We start from the raw sequence: 21,884 nt of genomic DNA on the forward strand, positions 1-21,884 counted from the left end.
CCATACCAGTGGAACATTGTGCCACAAATAACAAAGATTTGTGCTGTTGCCACCTTCGGGGCATAAGCCAAGCCCTTTTTGTGTGTTTTCCTATTTGATGAATGAGCCTATTTATTTCCTTTGTGAAAAGAGCTTTCCTGACCAGTTTTTTGCAGGAGAGATGAAGGGGATCTGTTCTGACCAGAGTTCCCAGTGTTCCATGAACGTGGTTGCTCTAGTAGTGGAGGTTTCTCCTGTGTAAAGGAGTTCAGGTAGCCCAGTGAAAAAACCTAAAATACACACACAGAGTCCTGGAGGAACCCTTATCTTAGCCAGACTAACTAACCCACTACCAGTCTGCCCAGTGTGTATATGCATGTACGTATATACTCTAATTTTCTAAAACATTAGAAAAATGTTATATATATAAAAGTATAGTTTTCTGTGTAACTACATATATAACTTTTCTGTTGTTTCCCCCCTCCCTCCAGCTGTTCAGCTAATGTGCCATAATTTTGCAATGAGCCATGTGCTTTGTTGCAACTTTAACTCTTGCATTTCCTGGCTTACTTTTACCTTATGCTTCATATGAGTGGTTTATTTTTTGTGTTTAACACAGAGTTTTAGTGTCTCATAAAGAGAGCCCTCTCTGAGAGTAGGGTTTGGGTTTAAATGACTAGAGATGCAAATTTGATTAGACTCAGTGTATGATCAAATCCCTCTAATTTAAGGATCATTGACCTTGTTCCAGTGTGACCATCAATGTATCATTCATCCAAGAGAGCAGAAAGGATCTTCTCTTCTGGAATGTTGAGTAAAGGCTTGCTTGTTTGCTGCTGCAGTTTTGCTCACGAAACTTGCTCTCGCTTGCAGAGTTAGCGTATTACTTTGGTCCTAAGTAGACTGCTAATATTTTCTTTATAATATAATAATTGGTTGAATGCTTGTGAAAAAATGAGTATATACATTTTGCGCTTAGTGGCCTCCAAAGGCAAAGTGTATTAAGAGAATTCATCATTTTTATAGGAGTGTAAAAAGTATTTTATTTTAATCTCCCTGGAAAAAAGTATATAAATATATACAAATGTAAGTCTTTAATATAGTGGAACCCTTAGAGGTGCAGGCATCTGCCCTTGCTGATCTTACTGCAGCAGTGTGTCTGAAATGCCTTACTGTAGGGCAGGAATGAACCATTTTGCCACAGCCCTGTTTTGGAGGAATAATGCAGAATTGTATTACCCCGCAATCATTGCAAGGTACCATTTGGTTTCCTCTGTACAGGCAGCCAGACAGGTGTGTGTGTTGCGGTGGAAGAAGAGAGAGGTAGATACGTGAATGATATCAATGGCCCTGTGGAGGGAGCAGCTGATATTTTTATTTAAGTGTATAGTTTGAGTTTGCTGATGTTACAGGGGTACTCTGATGATAGAACTGTGAAAAATTACCCGTTTTCAAATTTCCAGAATTTACCTGTTAGTTCCCAGTGGCCTGTAATCACGGAAGCCAAATGTATATGACATCATGCTGCACTCTCCACTCAATGGTTTGCTTTTATTTAAAAATGAGTAGTGTGCTTTCTGTAACTTAATTGAAACCCTATTCTTCTTATTAGAGACTTTAATGATTAGTTTTGCTCCAGGTATTTTTCTAAGTATTCTCATTTACTTTGATGTAATATATGCATATCATTATCTCTGACTGTAGTTAATTTTGTTCTCTACGTCTATATTTTTTAGGACCGTTGAAACCAGAAATTACCATAACTTACATTGCTGTTTCAGCTATATTCTTTAACAGTGGACTCTCCTTAAAAACTGAGGTACTGTAATTTCTCATTGCTTCATTCTTGTTTTCCTTTAAAAAGTTTTGTGTTGCTTTTGATTTGAATGTAATTGCAATATTTAATTACTATGCTGCTGTTGTTGGGAGAACGGCTGACGAGAAGATAAAACTTGGACATTTATGGAATAACCCCTCCTTGATTTCAGATGATTCTTCACAAAGTAATGGACATAATGAGAAGGAGAGTGGGAATAAATTTCACCCATCCATAGAGGCTGGGTTGCTTGACTTTTCAGGGCTTTGATTGAATGGAAGTGCTGAGCACAGTTCTGAGCTGGATGCTACATGCTGCATGTGTCCCAAACCCAAAAGAGTGAGACCCAGGACCACATCAGCACCTGCCTTCTGCCACCCCTTCTGCACCATGACTTCCCTGCTGCTCAGTTGAGATACAGGCCAGAAAACTGTCTGAATCCTAGGGCAGAACTTTGTAGGGATCTAGGCAGAGAGGGGCTATGTGGAGTCTCCATGACTGTAGGACACAAAGAGGTGTGAGCTCTCTGTGCCTCTTCATCTCACCTGCTGGTGTGCTCTCTTAAGTGAAACTGTTCAGGCTAGTCACTACAGGACTGATGCAAGCAAAGATCTGGTGGCTTTAAGTTACCACATTGGGTAGGCACAGGACAGACAGCATCCAGTGTCAACACAAAGGGGTTCCTCTGCAGAGACAGGGCCAATATACAGGTACAAAGTCTTGGCAATCTTTTTCTATAGGGTTTAGTTGTAGATGAGTGGACTTGAAGTGCCTGTGCTCTGCTGCATGTTGGAGACACTGATACTTGTTTCAAATTTTGTCACACATTTTTCAAAGAGGAATAATCTGGGAGTAAGAAGAGATGAAGAGGAGAACCTCTTAGTGATGTGTAAAGGAGATATGGAGAAAGGAAATGATGGCTACGTGCCGAGAAGAGAAGGAGCAGCCAGAGTTGACTTCAAACGCTGCATGCCTCTGCTAGTCTAGTTTCTTGATTCCTTTTACACTGTTGGCTGTGCTAACGAGTGATGTCATTCATATGTTGCATGCTACTAATGTGTAAAAGAATCATCATGATATTGTCCAGTTATCTTCTGGGCAAAGTAGGATTTGGGGAACAGCAGTTGTTCAACATAAAAAATTTCTATGCCTGTATCATCGTTATAGTGATAAAACTTCAAATGGAGGTGATATTTGAATTGATGACAGTCCTTTCCTCCTGTGTCTGCTGGCATTTCTGGCACCAGGGCCTCTAGTTCTGCCAGGATACGGTGTAAATGAAGTGACGTAACTTTAGTCAATTCTATAGCAGCTATTTAGACCCTTGTGGTCTTATACGGAAGCAGGAAAAACCATGTTATCTGTTTGACTGGGACAGTAATTAATCCTAATGGAAATAGGCTGCAGAGAGGCACTTTGTTCCACAGAGGACCTGAAACACAAAGCCCGAGTAGTGCTAATGGAGTTGAGTTTTCTGTTTTCAGGGTTAGGAATCTTTGCATGTGTTGTGGCCGGAGCCAAAACACAGCACTGTACTAGCTACTAAGAAGAAAATTAACTCCATCCCAGCCGAAACCAGGACAGCACGCAGAGGATAAAACCTTGAAGCTTTGTATTTGTAAAGCAGCTGTGACTGAGGGTGAAATCCGTAGCATTATCAAAGTCTTGATTAGATTCTCAGTGCTAGTGTACCTCTAACTTTTCCCAGTTAAGGTGACATGACTGACAGGTTCCTGGGCAGTATGTCATGTCCTACTTTAAACTTAACTTCTTTTCATCTTTGGTTCTAAAAGCAATATATTGATGTAAATGAAGCTTTTATAGGTGGTGTAAGGTAGCGTGTCAAGGTAGCTCATCTCAAATTGTTTTGGAAGCATCAAGTTAGCTGGATGTACAGCACCAGTCCTTTATGTTCCATCAAGAAGTGAAGCCTTTTCTGAATTTCTGCTGTGGTGTTAGAAGATGAAGAGGAATTAAAACACTTCACTCATTGTACCTTGTGCTAATATTTTCAAAAACGTACATTAAAAACAATCCTTAAATGTGTTAGGAGGCCAGGTCATGATTTTATTAAAATGCTTTGGGGCATGTTTTAATTGTTTAAGGCACAACTGAAAGTTTGTATTATTAGTCAGTTAATCTATCTTTTTATTGGATTGCAATGTAAATAATTTCTGCTTTTGTCTTTATTAGTTCTTGACCTGTGTGTCAGCTGTTCTACCTTGGTTAATATATTAATTAGATTGAAACTTGTGTTTGGTATGCTTTGTGAAATGATGTTGTGTGAAAAAAATGTGTAAGTGTTAATGGAGGCCTTCTGATAAATCTGACAAAACATAGCTGATGCTTTTCTAAGGTTACACTTCTGGTTTTATTTGCTGTGAAAGCGCATGCTGAAAAGAATTTGCTAACATGCATTCAGAAAGCATTTTACAAAATAATTGGCAGCATTCAGGGAGAGCCTGCCTGTGTATGGCCTTGTTATGTTTTCAAATCTAGAGGTGACTGAGGTCCTGTTACATTTGTAGAAATAGTCTGTGTCCAGGAATTACAAGAACATTTGATTCCACCTTAATATAATGCTCTTTCAGTTTTCAGTGAGTAGTTAGCTTGCTCTTTTAAAGCAAATACTTCCTGTAGGGCCCCAGAAATTAAGTTACATACTTGAGTTATCCATTTCAATGAGGAATTTGGCAAGCCACTGAAAACAGTGTTTGCTCTGTGTGGGTATTTGCCCAGAGGAGTCCAGCTATGACCATCTGAGTGTGGCTGGATGGCAACAGGGACCCACACTGACCAGCGAGAAGCTAGGATAAGCTCCCTAAGGGGTCTGAAATACGGGGAAAGGCAAGGTAACCTGTTCCACCTGGTGTGCAGGAAGAGTTGTAACTAGCAGCTTCCAGTAACTTCTGAGACTTCTGCTTTTTTTGAGAGCTACAGTGACAGATGTATTTTGGGACAAGCCCTTGCAGATTGCTTAAAAAGGTGAAGGCTGTTTGCCTCTGTGTTTGTTCTATGATGATATGGTCTAAGGAATTCTAAAAGGCAATTGCTAGAGACATTTTAAAGGCAGTAATTTAGATCTGCAAAGACCGGCTCCACCAATACAGCATTCCTTCATGCACTAGGTTGGCTGTGTTGTAATCACCTTCCTTGTTCCCTGGAAGCTCTAACCAGTCTTTCCGAAATTTTTGTCTTGAATTTTGCTTTTGAAAGTATCACACAGGTTTTTTTCAAACCATCTGTTTTTAAGGTGTTTTCCAATTGTAAAAATACAAAACTAAAAGGGCACTTCTGTATGTGTGATGTGATGCCTTCGTAGATTGGTCCAGTAGGAAGTCTGGGGCTGGACTTCGCAGGAAAGGAGTCAGAATTAGCAGCTTTGCTCAAAGAAGTCACTTGTTTTGGTTTTTTTCAATTGTATTATTTACTTTTAAAATGTACGCTTTTATGTAGGTGCCTTTTCTTCCTGCATTGGATGTATTTCTACTACTAATTGTTTTTTATTTTTGCCTCTTTTTTTTGAGATCAGATGAGATAGTTCTATGGTGAAGCTATTCGTAATGCCATAGGTACTGTGACAGGTTATATGTGAAGAAGGCCCATTTTCCTCATGCGGAATGATACTAGCCTGCTTAAGAGCTTGCTTGATTTTTTTAAAAAAAGTTGTTTCATTCGGTTAACCAAGCCCTGAATGTAATGATACTTTCTTGGTAAAACTGGATCAAAATCTATTTTTCAAATCCACATTTTGTATAACTTTAAGAATAGGTTATGAACGGATGTGTATTTTTTTTTGTGGAAGGTTTTTTTTCCCCTAACCCAAACTTGGGAGATACTTTATTTGTGTTAAAAAAATGAACAGGGACACGGTGCTGAACTGCTAGTACTTCCAGATGTATAATTACATCAGTGTGGATTTGGATGGTTGAAAATGGGGTATTTGATTGTGTTTCATAAAAGTTCGCCTGTTTTGAATCTGAGGGAGCATGGTATTTGAAGATTGGCTGCTGCATTACTGTAGAAATGAACTTTTTTGTATTTTTTTTTAATGCGTCCTGGGGTGTCAGATAGCTGGAGAATCCTAGCATATTAGACATTGAATAAAAGTGCCATCAGCTTTTTTTTTACTGTTGCATTGTTTACTTGAAAAGAGTGCCAGTTATTTTGAGAGAGGGAAAGGAATTTTTGCTCTCAATCTGAGAGTTGAAATGAGCTGAAATGTACAAGGCTTTTTTCTTCTACTCAAAAACTGTGTAGAAGGTCCTTGGAGTGCCTGAAAAGAGGGAAATAGGGAGAAACAGAGCGAACTGAAGAGTTTATTGAGTAAGGATACTTGATCATCTCTCTGTAGTGCTCTTACACTGTTTAAAATTAAATTATTTTTTTTCCCTCAGTCTCTCGTGTTTTGCACTTTATTTCTCTGACTTTTATGGCTTAGCTGTTGTTAGTTTGTTATGGTCTTGGTATTCTTTCATTGCTGTTCTTCATCAGCTTAATTTTTTTCTATAAATTTCCTATCTGTTAATACAATAAATAATCAAAATGTGCTATAGATTACTTCACTTTTTATGTTTGTTGGTCTTCCCTTAAAAAAACCTCACCACAAATGAAGACTGTTTGTAATGTAAACATCCCATTTTCATGGTATAAATGGGAATCACAGTTTGTGGCTCTCTTTAGACTAAAGAAACCTGCAATCACATGGACACTGCAAGTTTCCCTTCCTCTTGATATCAGCAGTCAATAAACAGGCCGTCAGCATAGTTAACACAGGTTTTGAAGCAGTGATAAAGTGCTCAGGCTGCCTGCTGAAAAGCTACCCTTACAAGAGCTACACTATTACTGAAGTGGTGGACAATGCTTTTGGAAAAATGCCCAGAAGCAGACAGAGCTTTTATGCTCTCTAGATGTACTTCATTAGAAGAGGAGATCAGATGATCCCTAAAAAGGTGTCTTTTTGACATGCACTCTTTGTATTATAAAGATGATCCTAGCTTTAAAATCACAAACTGATCTTACTTCAGCTGTTATGATTGCAACTTCCTCTCTTCTTTTTTCTTTTGCAGGAGCTGACAAGTGCTTTGATGCATGTGAAACTACACCTTTTTGTCCAGATTTTTACCCTTGTGTTCTTCCCAACAGCAATATGGCTCTTTCTTCAGCTATTATCAATCACACCTATAAATGAATGGCTTTTAAAAGGGTATGTTTAAGCATAATGAGTGAACTATAATTGTAGCTGTCATCTTAAAGGGCTGCTTATCCTGCTGTGGGTGCTTTAAGACTTGTATTACAAACAGATTTTGCTGGTTGTTTTTGTGCTTCAGCACTTTGCTGTTTAAAACACTGTATGTGCACAAGATTATCCTTTCAGGAACCTGGTCTTGTTTTTAGAAAGTCTGGTCAGTTAGTTTCACATTTAGGAAGCTTGCAACAGGTTAGCTTTCTTTCACAAAACCCAGTTGAAGTGATGTGCTGGGTCTCAAGGACTATGAGGAGGAAAGAAAAGGAATGCTGAAGGAAAAACATAACTTGGTGGATAAAGACTGTATATGCCACGTACTGGTGTTCCATTCTGTTTTTAAACAGTCCGTATGGGGCACCTCTTGCCTGTGTCCAGACTGGGGTTCAGTATCTGCTCCTAGCTAAACTATATGGGGGGGGGGGGGGGCAAGAAAGTAAAGTTTTTGTAGGAGGACAACTTTGAGATGAGCAGAAGCTAAGTTACCATGAAAACAGTATGTTTTCAGTCTTTGGTGTATTCTGTCAAAGTACTGTGTGCTTCCAAAGCTGCATTGATGGTGTGGTAGTGATAGATGTTATGAAAAATCCAAAAAATGAAAAGCTTTTTTCAAAATCAAAGTTCAATACCTAGCACCATGCAGCTATACTGGAGTGTTTGAGTGCAAAAATCAATTCTTTTAGAAAACTACTTAAAGAATCCCCCATTGTTTCTTAACTGCTTGGTGAAACACTGCTTGGGGAGAGTTCCGGTCTTAAAATTTTAATGATAAAGCTGTTCATGTTTATGTTTTTACAAGGCCTGAACTTAAAAGAGCATTTTGTTTTGTTTGTAAGAGACTTCTCCAGGTGTGAAGTGGTCCAAATGATACTGAGAACCTGAAAATTGAGACATCATTTAAAAGTTAGCACTGTTTTGCTAAACAGCATTAGTACATTGAGGAAATAACAAGGTCCATCTGCATACACTGTATACAGTGTCTGTATGCACTTGGCTATTCGCAGTAAAGGTTATTCTTTAAAGTAAAACCATTGTGAAGGTTTTCTCAACTAGGACAGAGACATGACTTTCCACAGTAGCCAAAATTCCCTCCTAATCTGTATGAGTCTCAGTTTATGAAGTGCAACGTGCAAGATATTTTTGTTCCTTGCAGCACTTCCCATCCCTTATTTCCTATGACTTATGCCACTTTGGTTCTTAGTATTAAAGTGACGTGATCTGTTACATGCACAAATATATGTGTATGTATATACATACACACCTGTGAAACTGCATGTAAAACTACGTATGTATATATATTTTTAAAAAAAGCTCATGTGTGTATCTCTGTAAACGTGGAGCCTAAACCAGCCTTATTTTTCATGAAGGTGTGTCTGTGTATTACCAGTTTTAAGAGTCTGGTTTTTTGTTGGTTTTTTTTTTTTTTGAAATTGTGCTTTCTTGATAAATACTGCTATTCAGGATATGTTCAGGGCAGCAGGCGTGTGGCTCTGAAGGCATCCATTGCAAAGGGAGCCTGCTGGGAGCTGTACCTTCAGTGCTGTGTAGGTGAGAAGATACTGAACTTGGTCCTAATCGTAGGATAACACATTTTAAAGCAGGTACTCGCATATCCCTATGTGGGTATGTGAAAGAACAGCAAGGAGCCGACATGAGGAACTGTCTGTGCCTTGGCCGCTCTGTGTAACCAGAAGTTCATCCTAATGCCCTGCAGCTGTAGTTCTTACTCCCTAGAAACACTGAAGTACCCTAATGAAAACATGGGAACAAGACAGGCTTTGGCAAAGTTACTTCCTCGTCATGCATGTTTAGCACAGCTTATGAGCTGTGGGAGCTAGCAGGTAGTTCTCACAAAGGCCTGGAAAAATAGACATATGTACCCAAGGGCATGCAGCACCCTTTACACAGGGTGGCTCCCCGGGGGACTGTAGTTCTCCATTACTCTCTACACAAGGTTATACCTAAAGGACAGTGTCATGCCGACAGCCTATTTCCTGTCTTGCTTCAGAATGAATGGTAGATTATTATGTCCTCTATAATAGTCTGTTTTGCTGTAAATATTATTTGAGAGGCAGATTCAGGTGGTACCAGCTTTTCATCTGTGCGTCTACAGTTGTATTCTTCCTGCTCTTTCATGCCTGGGATGGTATTAGGAGGTTTGTTGCTTTGCAATTATTTTGAAATATATAAAACAGAGGCTAAACCATCATCATCCCAAGCATCTTTTAAGTTAATTTTTTATTAGATGACTAGGTTTTGCATTGGCAGCGCCCCTTTGAAAAGGAGCATGAAGTGGGTTATTAATGTTTGCACAGATTCACCTCTTCTGCCACTCCTAGCATATAGCATTTACGGTACAGGTGGTAAGGCATGAGATACAAAGATCTGGTGGTACAAGAATTGGCTTTGATAGTTCCGCATCTAAAATATGTGACTTTGGACCCTACTACTTTGTTGTCTGTAATGTATCAGCAGAACAGGTATTATTTATCGCTCTTCAGCAAGTGTTTGGACCTCTGGTGTTAGTGCATATAGTATGACCTGTACCAGTGGAACGTTTCAGTTCATTGGTTGTTACCTGTAGTAAGTAATCTGTTGGTCATTAGAGGAATTTGTATATCGGTAGTATTGTGTGTAGTTGGTACAAAGCAACAAAAATCTTCACAGGTGCATGTTTCAATACACCTTATTAAAAGTATTTCTGTTTAGTGTGTACCAGTCTTTTGTAGATAACTGTTTTCATAGGAAGAATATTAAAAACCATAGCTTGATAGTGATTTTTATTTTTTTTTTAATTCCAAATGTATTCTGTTAAATGTGAGAGGGTTAACAGAGCTTGTATTATTAAACTTTTCCCTTATAGTGTGGAATATCGCTGCCAGCTGAGATGAATGCCCTTGCACACATTTCATGCCTTTCTGGATAACTCTGAACTTAATCCACCCCTTATTAGTGCAGGTGAGAAGTTCAAGGAGCTGGCTGCCAAGAGACCACATAGAAGAGAGATAACAGTATCGCAACCGGTGTAGGGGATGGACATCAGACTCGCTACGTCTGCTGTATATTTTTGTATTTATTTCCAAACTTTTCCGTGTAGTTTTTTTCCTGTATTTCTTTTCTCTTCAAAATGAGCTTATCCTGCTAAGTGCTGACAACTCTCTGCTTCCATAGCTTATTTCAATGTAAGCTAAAGGTTCTGTATACTTCCAAGGTGGTGCTTGGCACTTTGTGATTGGATTTGTGTAATGCTTACATTGGTTGCCTCTTTCCTTTTCCACAGTGTCTGTAGCTGACAAACTGAATACCGTCATTGTCATTTACCTGTTTCTTCTGTTTAAGCTTTTTGTATATTTGCAGCGTATCAATTGCACTGTAATATGCTCCCTGTTGTTTGGATTTAATACTTCTTTTTGCTACAGCTTTTTGACACTGCGTTTCTTGGGAATGGACTAACACAGTTACAAGTGCAAAGTAGTTCACCACTAGTAACTGATTGTTCTGAACTAGAATACTGTCTCAGACTCCAATACTTGAAAACATATAGATTCCATACTTTTGGGGGTTTTGCAAAATATTGTGTCCCATACCTTATTGTTCTTTCGAAGTCAAAACAGTTGTTCTTCAGAAGCCCTATTTTACTTAGGCCCAAATTTAATTTTAAACTATTGTATAATGTTGTTGTTTATAACTACACATTTTATCCAACTAATTTTTGTAATAATCAGTTTTTATGGACTGTCTTTGGAAACAAAGGAAACCTCACCATTTTTTCTTACTTTGCAACAGTATTTACTATATACATTGATAATTTTGCCACGCAATCAACAGAAAAAATGACTACAATAATGTGTATTTTAGACTTCTAAAATGCATGAGAAAGCTTTTGATGTTTTGATTAATGGAAGTCAGGTGATTTTACCAAGAAGTGAAAATATGCATAAAAATTAAACATTTGATGGGCTTTTAATGTTCAGGAAATCAAAAGCTCAATTGTGATTTTTCTTTTAAACCTTTTTTTTTTTAAGTAGGAGTTGATGAAAAACAAAGCGTAGTGGGAACCTGGAACAGTGAGCATGGTTCTTCTTACTCTTCTACTAAGCAGAAAATGTTTTTCTTGATGAACAGCTTTTCCAAGAAAATAGAAGTTTAGTTCCTTATTTTTTTTTCCAAATAGCTACGCGTATCTCAAAACACACTACAAACTTTACTATATCAGGACTTGTGATGCAGTTATCTTTGTGATAATTGTAGATATCTTTGTGAACGTTAAATACAGTACTACAGATGGGGAAATGAAGTCACAGAGAAGTTAAGTGTGTGTATTTTTAAATGGTGGTGTGACTTCACTGTAGGGGTTGGTAAGAGATGGCATGGAAATAATGCCAGCTGGTGCAGGGCTGTAACTGTAATGCAAGTTGATTGGGTTGCGTAGGTGATAAGATGATTGTTTCAACTCAGCTATTTGGTATTTTAAGGTTATAGGTTGCATAGTGTTTGCATTGTGTGAGGTATGTAACATTTCTTTTCATTGTTTTCAGCTTGCAGACAGTAGGCTGCATGCCACCTCCTGTGTCTTCTGCAGTAATTTTAACCAAAGCTGTTGGTGGAAATGAGGTGAGTTTTCGTTTTGGTTTTGAATGGTTTTTTTAAACAGAAATTCAAATATATGTTTATGATCAACTCATGTGGCAAAACACTGACTGCAATGTAGTTTGTAAAAATTTCTAGAATTAAAGCTTGGGTATCGTGTTGGTGTCAGACACGGGAAATAGTGGTGTTATCTGCTGGCATTGGTCAAACTGAAGCTGAGTTTTATGAGGTGGTAGGAAGTTTTCTGATATAAATTGGTGTTAGGAGATTTCTGCTTATTGCTGCACTGTAATTCCTAACAATATAATGATCACATGCTGTGTACTGGTTATCTCGCGGAACATTAGCTTTGTGCTGAAGGTCTGCCCTTGCAGTGATTGTTTGGATGGTGTTTAGTATTAAGAGGCCCTCAAGCTTGAAGTTCCTCAAGCTTGAAGCTGCAAATGTAGCAAGAGAGGTGATGGAGACACAGACATCAATTAAAATCTTACGTTATTATTTGAGACTGCATGAAAGAAAAATTCTGGGAACATGGAGTTCTCTGACAGTAAGGCAATGCAAATTCCTCAACAGATAGGAAATGCCACAATTGAAATTGCTTGTGCAAACTAATTTTGGTCACATTATACTTCTGTCTTAAAACGGCATATGCTGATACAATTTTGGACTCTTTCTTTAGGCACAAAACACTTGCTATTTTCAGGAAGACCAGCGTTTAGGAAATTAATCCAGGTGTGATATTAATGAGGTTGTTTCCTTTAGAACTGCTTCCTCATAACTGCTGAAGGTGGATGAGACCTAGTAGGTGAGGAAGGGAGAGGCTAACACTGAAAGAGCTTGGTTTTAAGGCTAGGGTTCTTGAGATGCTGTGCTGGAAGGTTAGAGCCAAATCTGAATTCAGCCATAGAGCTCTTGCACGAGGTTGGGTGAGTCACTTCAACCACATTTTTAAAATATGGCCATTAGTTGTGTACTTCTCATTTTCTGAGTTCAGACTCTTGGGACCGATTAATGTCAGCTTTGAAAAACACATGATAGCACTGAAATAGATTGAAGTTGTACTTTGTACTGACAAAGTGCTGTTTAATTGCTCTATCCTCTGAAGAGAGACCCAAAGCATTTCAAGTCAAGCATCTCTAATTACGGGCAATCCTGATGCACATTGCTGTCTCCCAGTTTGCTACCTGAAAAAGAGTCATAAATTTGGCTGATGGAGGTGCTGTGGAACAATTGGTATAAGGAAATAATTCAAGTACCTAATAGTGATCAACAGAGAAATGAAAAGTTTTCTAGTTACGATTCTAGATGTAGGTGCTGTAAATTATATAAAGATATCACATAGTGAACAGTGAGGATAAAATGAAGTATTGAATGAGTGCTTATTCAATGTTAGCACTGTCTGTCCTGTCCTTAGAACAAGGAAAAGATCCTCTGGAAACACATGGGGATATGATTGGTTAGTTGAAGGCAGTATCATACAGCTTTCGTGTGCAGGAGGGAGAGAGTTGCTTTAGTTTCTTGACCATTAAAGTTCACTTTTTTTGTGGTAGTGTTCTTCTGGGGTGGTGGGAGTGTTCGTACTTTATACCAGCTGAAAAATGGAAACTTTCTGTCATGTGAGGCTTGTGTAAGTAATTGTATAAATCGCTGACAAAGTAAGGTTGAACCTCTAATTCTGTATCAAACTGGTATTGGAGGAGTGTAAAAATGCATACCTAGTGATTTTTACAGATAGTTGCTGACAGTGAATCAAGAATTAGGTTTTGGGATTTGAAAGTTCTCAGTCAGGCTCTAGGAATATACGCAAAAGAGAAACACGCTTTAAACATGCTCAGTGTAGACAAAGTATGTGGCAAATTTATTGCCAAACATCAGCAAGTTTCCAATGCAAACGTATTTTTGGAGTTTGATGCTTCTGTGTCATTCAGACTACTGTTAATTTTTCTTCTGAAAAACAGCAAATCACATCCCTCGTGCTAAGGGAGAAGACCCTCTCACATCTCCTCACCAAATTTCCTTAAGCTGTGACTGATGTATTTCTTTTTCTGACATAAGCAGAACAATGCATTTTTTCCCATTTAAATGTAAATCCATTCTGATAAGTGAAGAATTTAAACCTGGGAGTCAACTGGAAATATAAGTGTTTGTACTGTGAGAGCATTTGTTCATAATAATGTCTCTTAAACCACTTTTGCCTCGTCAAGCATGTATCCCTTACCTGGAGAAATTGATTTGTCTGAGGGTGTATCTACACTGCATAATGTAATATGAAGATAAATGAGCTTGCTCAGAAGCAATACAGTGAAGAAGCTCCACATGAACTAATTAGTCTGAGAAGTGTCCTGCTGCTGTAGAATACAGGCACACCCTCAATAAGTGCTCTGAAAACCTCTTTGGGTTTCTTGAAACACAGCATATGAGAGCTGTGGTAGTTGACGGTAGTACGACAGTATAGAGGGTTTCTGGTTTTCTTTACCCAAGTAGGAGTGATTGTTGAATGTCAGCTTGGACTTGGGTTTTTCTCAAAGGAGTATCAGGCTCTATGCCATGACTTGCCTGGGGCTGAGGAAACACAGATTCTATTTTTAGCTGTGTCATTTACTTGTTGGGTAAAAGTGGGGTGTCATGTCTCTGGGGTTAGCAGTAATGGGTAATGGCAACTTTGAAGTGTTTGAAGATCAGTGCTGAAAAGCCTTACCTAAGAGCTGTATTTTATTGTTCTGGGACAGGGTTATTAAGTGTTTGGTCAAGTGCTTGGAGAGTCATTAGAAGCTACTTGGATGGGGGATTTTGCTGTGTATCAGTTGGAAAATTCAGTTGTAAGATGATAAAAGGAAGAAATTTTTTTTAGTATTTCAAGAATCTGTTTTTTTAATTGATAAATGCCTGAGGGCAGAAAATAAAATGTTCTGCTTTTGTTGGCTGAGGAAGGTGTGGCCAAAGCTGATACTAAGAATTCTGATTAAACTGTGCTCCTCACTGAAGTTAATGTTCTGGGATTGTGAGTATAAATTCAGGTAAGTTAAACTTTATTATTTAACTGTCCCTGTTTAATAGCAACTACACAATCTACCAATGTTTATTTTCCCAATGGTTGAAACACATGGTATATCAAAAAAAGTGTATCTCAGCTTTAAGTTCTCTTTATCCGTGTATAAGAATAGAACAGCAGAACAGTTACTCAAGAGTGCAAATATAAAATTGTCCAAAGCAAACCCAAGTCTTCTTCCTATACATCATTTGATCACCAACCCTGTGATCTATTCTACTTTCAAATTTCTAGTCTTAGTGTCTGTTAGGTGTGCCTTCCAAACTCTACCACGTTAGCCATTTGCCTGGTAGGTGATCAGGTGGAGGCTGGTTTTGATGGTTGGGGTATTCCAGAGGAAATCAATCTTTATCAGAAGCCCTTTGTCAGCAGTAGCCTTCTATTAATAAGGGAAGATGATCAAGATCAAGACATTTAGCACCTTTGCTTGTTGTATCTGTGGCATTATAGTGGGTGGAAGCATTATAAAAGGCTTCCAAGTCTTTTGGTGTTTAAGGGTGAAAATTGACATCTTCACTTAGCTCTGATGTGTGAGTGAGTTGGTGGCTTGTTTTAGATGACTGGAGAGAGCCTTCTTCACAAGTCCTAGGGATTATAGAGAGGAAAAGATCCTTGTCACTTTATAAGAAAGACATGGAGAGACAGCAAAGAGATTGTCAGGCTGAAAGCCAGTAGCAGTTTTTATAGGTGTATTGGATTTTTTTTTGCCATAATCAATGGAGGAGATATCCGGTGTTGACATCAACAGAGTGGAAGAACAAAGGATTCTAGCTGCAAAGAAAATAATGGAGTGACTAGTTCTGTCTCAGTATTTCTTGTTACACGAGACTTAAGACAGACTTTTCAAATCTCATTTTCTTACATACTGCCATTGATGGTAGTGGTGGCAGCAGAGGTGTTTAGCTGTTCAAGACAGTGTTTCTGTATTGCTTAAGAATAACGTGTGTGCTAGTAGTGTTATAGGTACCGTGTTCTGAAAATATCTGATATGTGGCATTGTAAGGTACTTACCTGTGGTTGTTGGAAGAAGGTATGGTGGAGATCAAAACCGCTGTCCAAAGATGAGCCTATATAATTCAGACTAGCTGGTATCGTTCTATCCAGAGAGGTGTTGGCTAATGTAAGTGGTATGGAGGAAAACTCTCTGTGCTTTCTGAAAATCTGGGCTTTTGAAGGAGAGGAAGATTTATGGCTATTCTGTCTTTTGTTTTGGTGGAAGTAGCAGTTCTTGATGTGATGAGCAGAAATACGACTTGTCTAGTAAGGCTACAAATTCACACCTATTGACTTTGTGACCCATTCCTAGTTTTTTTCAGCTCCTCTCCCTGGTTTCTGTATGATGTGTGGTTTGTTCTCTCAGCTGCCTTTCAACTCTTATTTCTTTTCTCTTTTTCTCCCTCTTCACCCTGATTTTTCCATCATTCCTCTTGTGATCTCTTCCTGTATGGTGTTACTTTCATTAACCCTGTAAACAGCTTTCTAAACCAGCCTATTCCTAGCTTTTGTTGCAAATGCATTTAGTTCATCAGCAAAGCCAGTTTCTAGTACTGAATGTGATTTTATGGATGAAGGCCCCAGGTGAACAAAAAAATGTTCACATGTACACCAGCAAAAAGTAAGGAGGGAGCACCATGAGAAATCAAAATCTAATTTTTAATTTGATTGTATTTTCTCAATTATTTAATTGTTTCTGTCATCAGTAACACTGATGAAGTCTCTTGATTTGTGAGGAGGACAGTCCATGTAGTAAAAAAAAAGTTGGAGTGAAAACCAGGTCTCACTTTTGTTTTTTGCTCTTTTTGAGTCGTGAAGGGTCAGGATTTTAGTGACGTTGTTGCGTCTGACAGCACAGAAGGCTTTTCTGTGTCATTTTTTTCCCAAAATTCTTGTAGTTCTTCAGTGAAATTATAAACCCCAATTCTTTAAAAGTTGGCTTCTAACTGTGCATTTCTGCGAGAGACAGACAAATAAATACATCAGCATTTCAAGGTGCTGTAAAGACAAGCCTATTAAAAGCTTGGAGATCCTCAAACAGAAGTGCTGTGGAGGTGCTGGATATTACTACAAAGTATTCAGATGGCAAATGTCATACTCTTCTTAAGAATCAAAGTAATGAAGAAGAGAGATTGAAAATTAGATCTATAAGTCTATTATCAGTTTGGGAGAAAAACAATTTGTGATGACTTTTATGGCAGCTTAATGACATATTTTTGAAAAGTGTAACATAATAGGCAAGAGCTGTGATAGAATTGTACAGATAAATCGTGGCAGACAGTTCATTTTATTGAAGAATACTTGTGGCTATTTTGCTATCTCATACACAACAAAAACATTGAGGTTTTTTTGTTCAGTTAAGCTGTAGCTTGTACAAAACCTCATAATCAAGGTGCTGGGTGGGTTGGTTTTTTTGGCAAGTTTTGTGTGGATCTGCTGTGCCTTTTGTAAAATGTGTTGCATATGCAAGACAAGATTTTGAAATACGAAATAGACTAATGAAGAAAGTGAGAATGGTATTTACAAAGTAAGATAGAAAGTAAAGAAAGAGTTCTAGTATTGATTTTTAGATTTGTTTTTTGAAGCAGATGTAGAACATAAAACCAAATATAAACTTGCAAGGTCTACAGCTAGCCTTTCTGGAAAAGAATGAAGGAAGAGTAGTAACATTTTGCCAACAAATTATATAAAATAGTTTAAACTGATATTTTAAAACAAAGGGCATATGCATACTCACTGAGAAATGATCACTGGAAAATTCCATTTGTGAGTGGTGTGTTTTTGATTTTGGCTGGTGGGTTTTTTGGTTTTTTTTTTTAAGTAAAAACAAAAAAGTGAACCCTAACACTACTGTAAAGTCACAGGAAAGGTATTGATTTATCTAAAAATACCTGAAGTTCTTTGAACTGTGTATACATGTACATTAACCTTTTTACAAACAAAATAAAATGAATAAAAAGAAGTACAAGCTCTAATGGTTTGAGATTCATACACTGATGCACTAGTGTACCAAGAGTGTTTACCCTTGGAAGGTAACACATGAACATTACGAAACAAAATCGTTTAAGATCTTCAAATAAACTATATGTGTCATGATGTGTAGTTGTCTACTATAATACAGTTTTCTCTTCTCTAAAAATAAGTACAATTTTACAGTAGTATTGTCTAAAATTTGAATTCCAAATTGCATTTAAAATACACATTTTTTTAGGTTTGTTTATGGAAGGGTAAGTAATTTCATTCTATTGTTTTTAAATTTGATACTGTAAAAGGAAAAACCTATAATGAAAATGTGTTTTTATTTCCTAAGCAATAAATTTTGTCTGCCTACACAGATTAAACAGTTCTAAATGAAATTGTAACTAATTCTACCATTACATACAGCACTGAAGTCTCTGGGAAATGTATGTGGGTGTCAGAGGACAGATTTAGGGAAGATATCTGTACTTCACATGTACAAATATAAAGAATTAACTGTGTCAGCATAAGCCTTGTATGTACATAGGAGCTGTTGTGCTATTAAATTCACCCACTCTATTCTAGTATTACAGTCTAATTTTTTATGTATCCTAAGAGTTTACTTTTCTTCTATCATTACTGTGCTTGGAGCAGATGGTTTTTATTGAAGTATTTATTGATACTTAGGGTTTTTTCCTTCCCTGAGTGGTGAGTGCATTTTATATCCATCAATGCATAGGAGTAGCCCAAATTATTACTTACAATATGAATTTCATCACTATAATGTGTCCCAGTCACGCAGCTCCATTAGATATCTCTAGAGTTCCTTATTGTCTTCTCAAGTCTTCTATAACCGAAAGCAATTGTGGAATCTTCTGGGCTTCTTCCCTCTCTCACTGTTCTGCTTTCATTTATCACTACCAGTTCTAATACAGATTCACTACTAAAACTGTTTAGAATGGAAGGGATTTTCAAAGGCATTAATCTCTGCTTTTAGTTCTATAGGAGCAAGTTCAGGCAAACAGTGAGGGTTCTAAGTCCCCGTATTTGAACACTTCACCTCCAGATTCCTTACTTAGCTTGTATGAAGTTTCAGATTCTCCCAAGACCTTTGAAAAGCAGCTGATTTACTAACCTAAGGTGTTGAGGTTGAGTTGACTTGGATGAAGTAAAATCTTTGAATCACCTGGTTTACAGTACCTCTAACTCAGGGTCTTTCTTATGGCTCATAAGGTATCCAGGGAAAAAGCCACTCTCCTGCACTTGTTGGAGTGTAAGAGATTTAATTTATGTTCTTGCACTGCCCTAACCTCTTTAACTGCACAACTTTATGTACTGTTAAGATGTATGATCCAGAACTTGCGGTTCTGTGCATGTTTAGCTTTCCCAAATCTGGGGTGCTTGTAGCAGCTCTGCCATAATCTAGAATGTTGTAAAATTGCCAGTTTAAATTATGCTAAACTACTTGGGCTGTGGCTGGAATCTACCTGAAATCATTGTAGCCTTGTTACAGCCTTTTTACAGCAATGTTTGCCCACTGTCTTAGATCTGACTTTGTAACCAGAGTGTTCTCAGAGGCTTTGCTGTTGCTATTCTACAGTGCTTGGCTGGAGACATCAGTTTTTTGTCTGCTGTGGGATGTTCAGTGACTCTGAAAGCTGTTTGTGGCATAAAGAAGCCAGGACAGAAGAGGACTCTTGCTCTCATGCTTGCAAAAGTGGCGTTTAAAGCAAGGTGGTTTTGTATTTGTCTTGGTCTGCAGGTTAATTCAGTGTAAAACTATAGTGTGCAAGAGCTTCCTTTATTTAGCAGGGAGTGCTGTATGAAATGCATTGCATATGCAAAGCATGCATTTTTTTAAACTATTTGAACAAATCATTAATACTTCTATTAAAATATTTGTGGAGAGTGGAGTCTACTGCCCCACTAAAATTCAGCTACTGTACTCTGATGTTTAATCTTTACAGCTGTTTGAAAGAGAGAATGCAGATATTTTACTAGCGAGGGAGGTGTTACCCAGTCTCTCTACCTCAGTCTTTGAAAAGAAAGGTTATCTTTTGGAGAGCAGCGGAGACTGGAAATATTATTCTGAAGGTGACAGCTTCAAAAAGTTACAAGTGGTTTGTTTGCAGTGGAGTGTTTTATGCAGTCTTCATTCCATTGAATGCCTGCACGATGCCAGTGTTCAGCTGTGTAAGGGCTGTTTTCTAATGGCTTGATTTTGGCAGAGCAGTGTAGTTAGTTGTCTACTGGCACCAAAACCCAGTGAAACACAGTTCTGGTTCTGCTGTCCCTCACCCATTTGCTTACAAAGCAAATGCTAATTTAATGTTAATTTTAATAGTAACAGAATGATTATGCAATAATCATTGCATATGTTAAGATTGGTGTTAAATCAGCAGAATGGAAACTATTCAGCTTTGTCCGCTGCTTGTAGGCAGTTTATTTTCTACCATGAACAATAAAGATGGTTCCTTTGACATCTGTTCATGTGTTCACCTGTCTCTGTGGACCCCTTGCACAAAGGGATACTGCTCCAAATGGTTTAGCATGGCTGTTGGTGGGCCCTGCGTTGTGACTAGGAGTGAAAACATGTATTTTATAAAACCAGCAAAAGATAATATGCAACAATATTGATTGTCAAAAATGGAATTAATTCAGTATTTCTTTCTAAAAAGAACATTTGGAATGATGATGTGTAAAGCATTGCTAACATTTTGATATCTGAAGAATACTTTATACGTTTGACTGTTGGCAGCTCACTGCAGAGAAATCAAAATTAAACATGTCTATTGAGAATACAAAATGCCCTTTAGGAGTGTCTTCGGTGGATTTACTCAAGGATAGCATTACTGTTCTTGAAATGTGCCAGTTCTGAACACTGGCTTGTAAAGAGATAATGTTACCTTGTTTCTCCTTTCTTAAATTTGTCCTTTGTGTGTTAAAATCAAAGCTTCAGAGTATTTCACTTGGTAAAGTTTGGGGTTTTTTTTCTATCCAAGCACATTTTTTTCTGGTGTGAATATATCTGCTTAGTGGCTACTGATGTAGGAAAGAAAACTATCAGGCTTGCAACGTTAATAGTTCTATAATTTATTTTCTTTAGCTCTCTTTTTGGGTGTGCAATACAAAGTCCTGATTTGTGGAAATCATAGCTGTAAAACATGAGGCAGGTATTTCAGTTAAAATTACTATTGTCTTTAATTCTTTTTCAAGAAAATTAAATTGACTTTATTGTCCTTTTTTCCTCATTATGATTATGAGAGAACATTGTGAAGGTTTTTGTCTTCTGAATTGTTTGTCAAATGATTATATTCAATGCATGTTAAGAAAACGTGTTTTGCATTCTATGAGGAAAACCTCATTTGTGTGAAGAGGCAGAACAAATTTCTAGATTCCTTTATATAAATAAGAATAAACAAGCCCATATTTATTTAAAATGTTTTTATAGAAATCTTATGAGAAGATAGAATATTTTAGAAGTGTTTCCCAGTTTGTAGTATTCTTTTTTTTACTTTTTTTACTTTTTTTTCACTTGTTAGAGCATTTGGCAAAAAATGGGAGAGCAGTAGAGCAGCAAATTTTCTCTGATTTCAAAGGATTATTTAGGCTCCAGTTTCTGGAAAACATTGGCCCTATGACAAGATCTGAAAACAGCATACTGCTGGTAAACTGTTTCTGGACATGCTGAAGAAAAGCCGCATGCCTCCTGGGAACCCTTTTTCAGACATGCAGTCCCCACAGCCGGGTGCCTTCCTGCTCAGCTAGGATTTTTACCGGCGTTCCCTTGTGCCTGTGGCCTTTTCTGTCTGAAATCTGCTACTTCTCCTGCTACTTCTAAATTATCAAGGATAGAGGGGAAACGGCACCCCTTGGAATACCTGTAGCAGAGGCTTAAACTCCTGTATTTGCATGGGAAGTCCCTATGAGAAGGTGGTAGTGCTCAAGAAAATTTGAGGGGCAGGAGACTTGCAAAGGAGAATTCGTTAGTGCATTCGCTCTACTGTGGGTGCCCTGAAAGCACAACAGCCCCTGGTTATCCATCTGTGTGGTGGGGAGAAGTTTTACCACTAAATACATCCCCACCATAAGCTGCATTTCCAGATTGTTTGCTTTGCTGGTGTTGTGGGTCCTCTTGCCACCCTCACCTTAACTACTGAAGGTCTGCACTGCTTGCCTCTTGGAATCCTGCCCTGCCTGGGGCCCTTGTAAGCATCCCCAGGGAGTTGGCACCAACTGCCTGGCGGCTCTGT

General features: G+C 38.0%; 1 protein-coding gene across 13 annotated transcripts in view; it reads left to right on the top strand.

Moving 5' to 3' along the window:
* The window catches only part of SLC10A7 (solute carrier family 10 member 7), a 153,994-nt gene that overhangs the window by 3,460 nt on the left and 128,650 nt on the right, over positions 1-21,884 (top strand). For 7 of the 13 annotated variants that reach the window (XR_008825824.1, XM_056361625.1, XM_056361591.1 and 4 more), the window contains exons 2-4: positions 1,716-1,798; positions 6,865-7,001; positions 11,579-11,654. Coding sequence is in view for 11 of the 13 variants with exons in the window: in XM_056361591.1 (XP_056217566.1) it covers positions 1,716-1,798; positions 6,865-7,001; positions 11,579-11,654 (296 nt within the window). In the remaining 2 variants the exon portion in view is untranslated. Of the gene's footprint in view, positions 1-1,715; positions 1,799-6,864; positions 7,002-11,578; positions 11,655-14,561; positions 14,649-21,884 lie in introns of those variants that run through there. The other 6 variants (XR_008825829.1, XM_056361647.1, XM_056361658.1 and 3 more) reach the window with 2 other exon arrangements.

The sequence above is a fragment of the Falco biarmicus genome, chromosome 1 (assembly GCF_023638135.1).
Source record: "Falco biarmicus isolate bFalBia1 chromosome 1, bFalBia1.pri, whole genome shotgun sequence".
Taxonomy (NCBI): domain Eukaryota; kingdom Metazoa; phylum Chordata; class Aves; order Falconiformes; family Falconidae; genus Falco; species Falco biarmicus.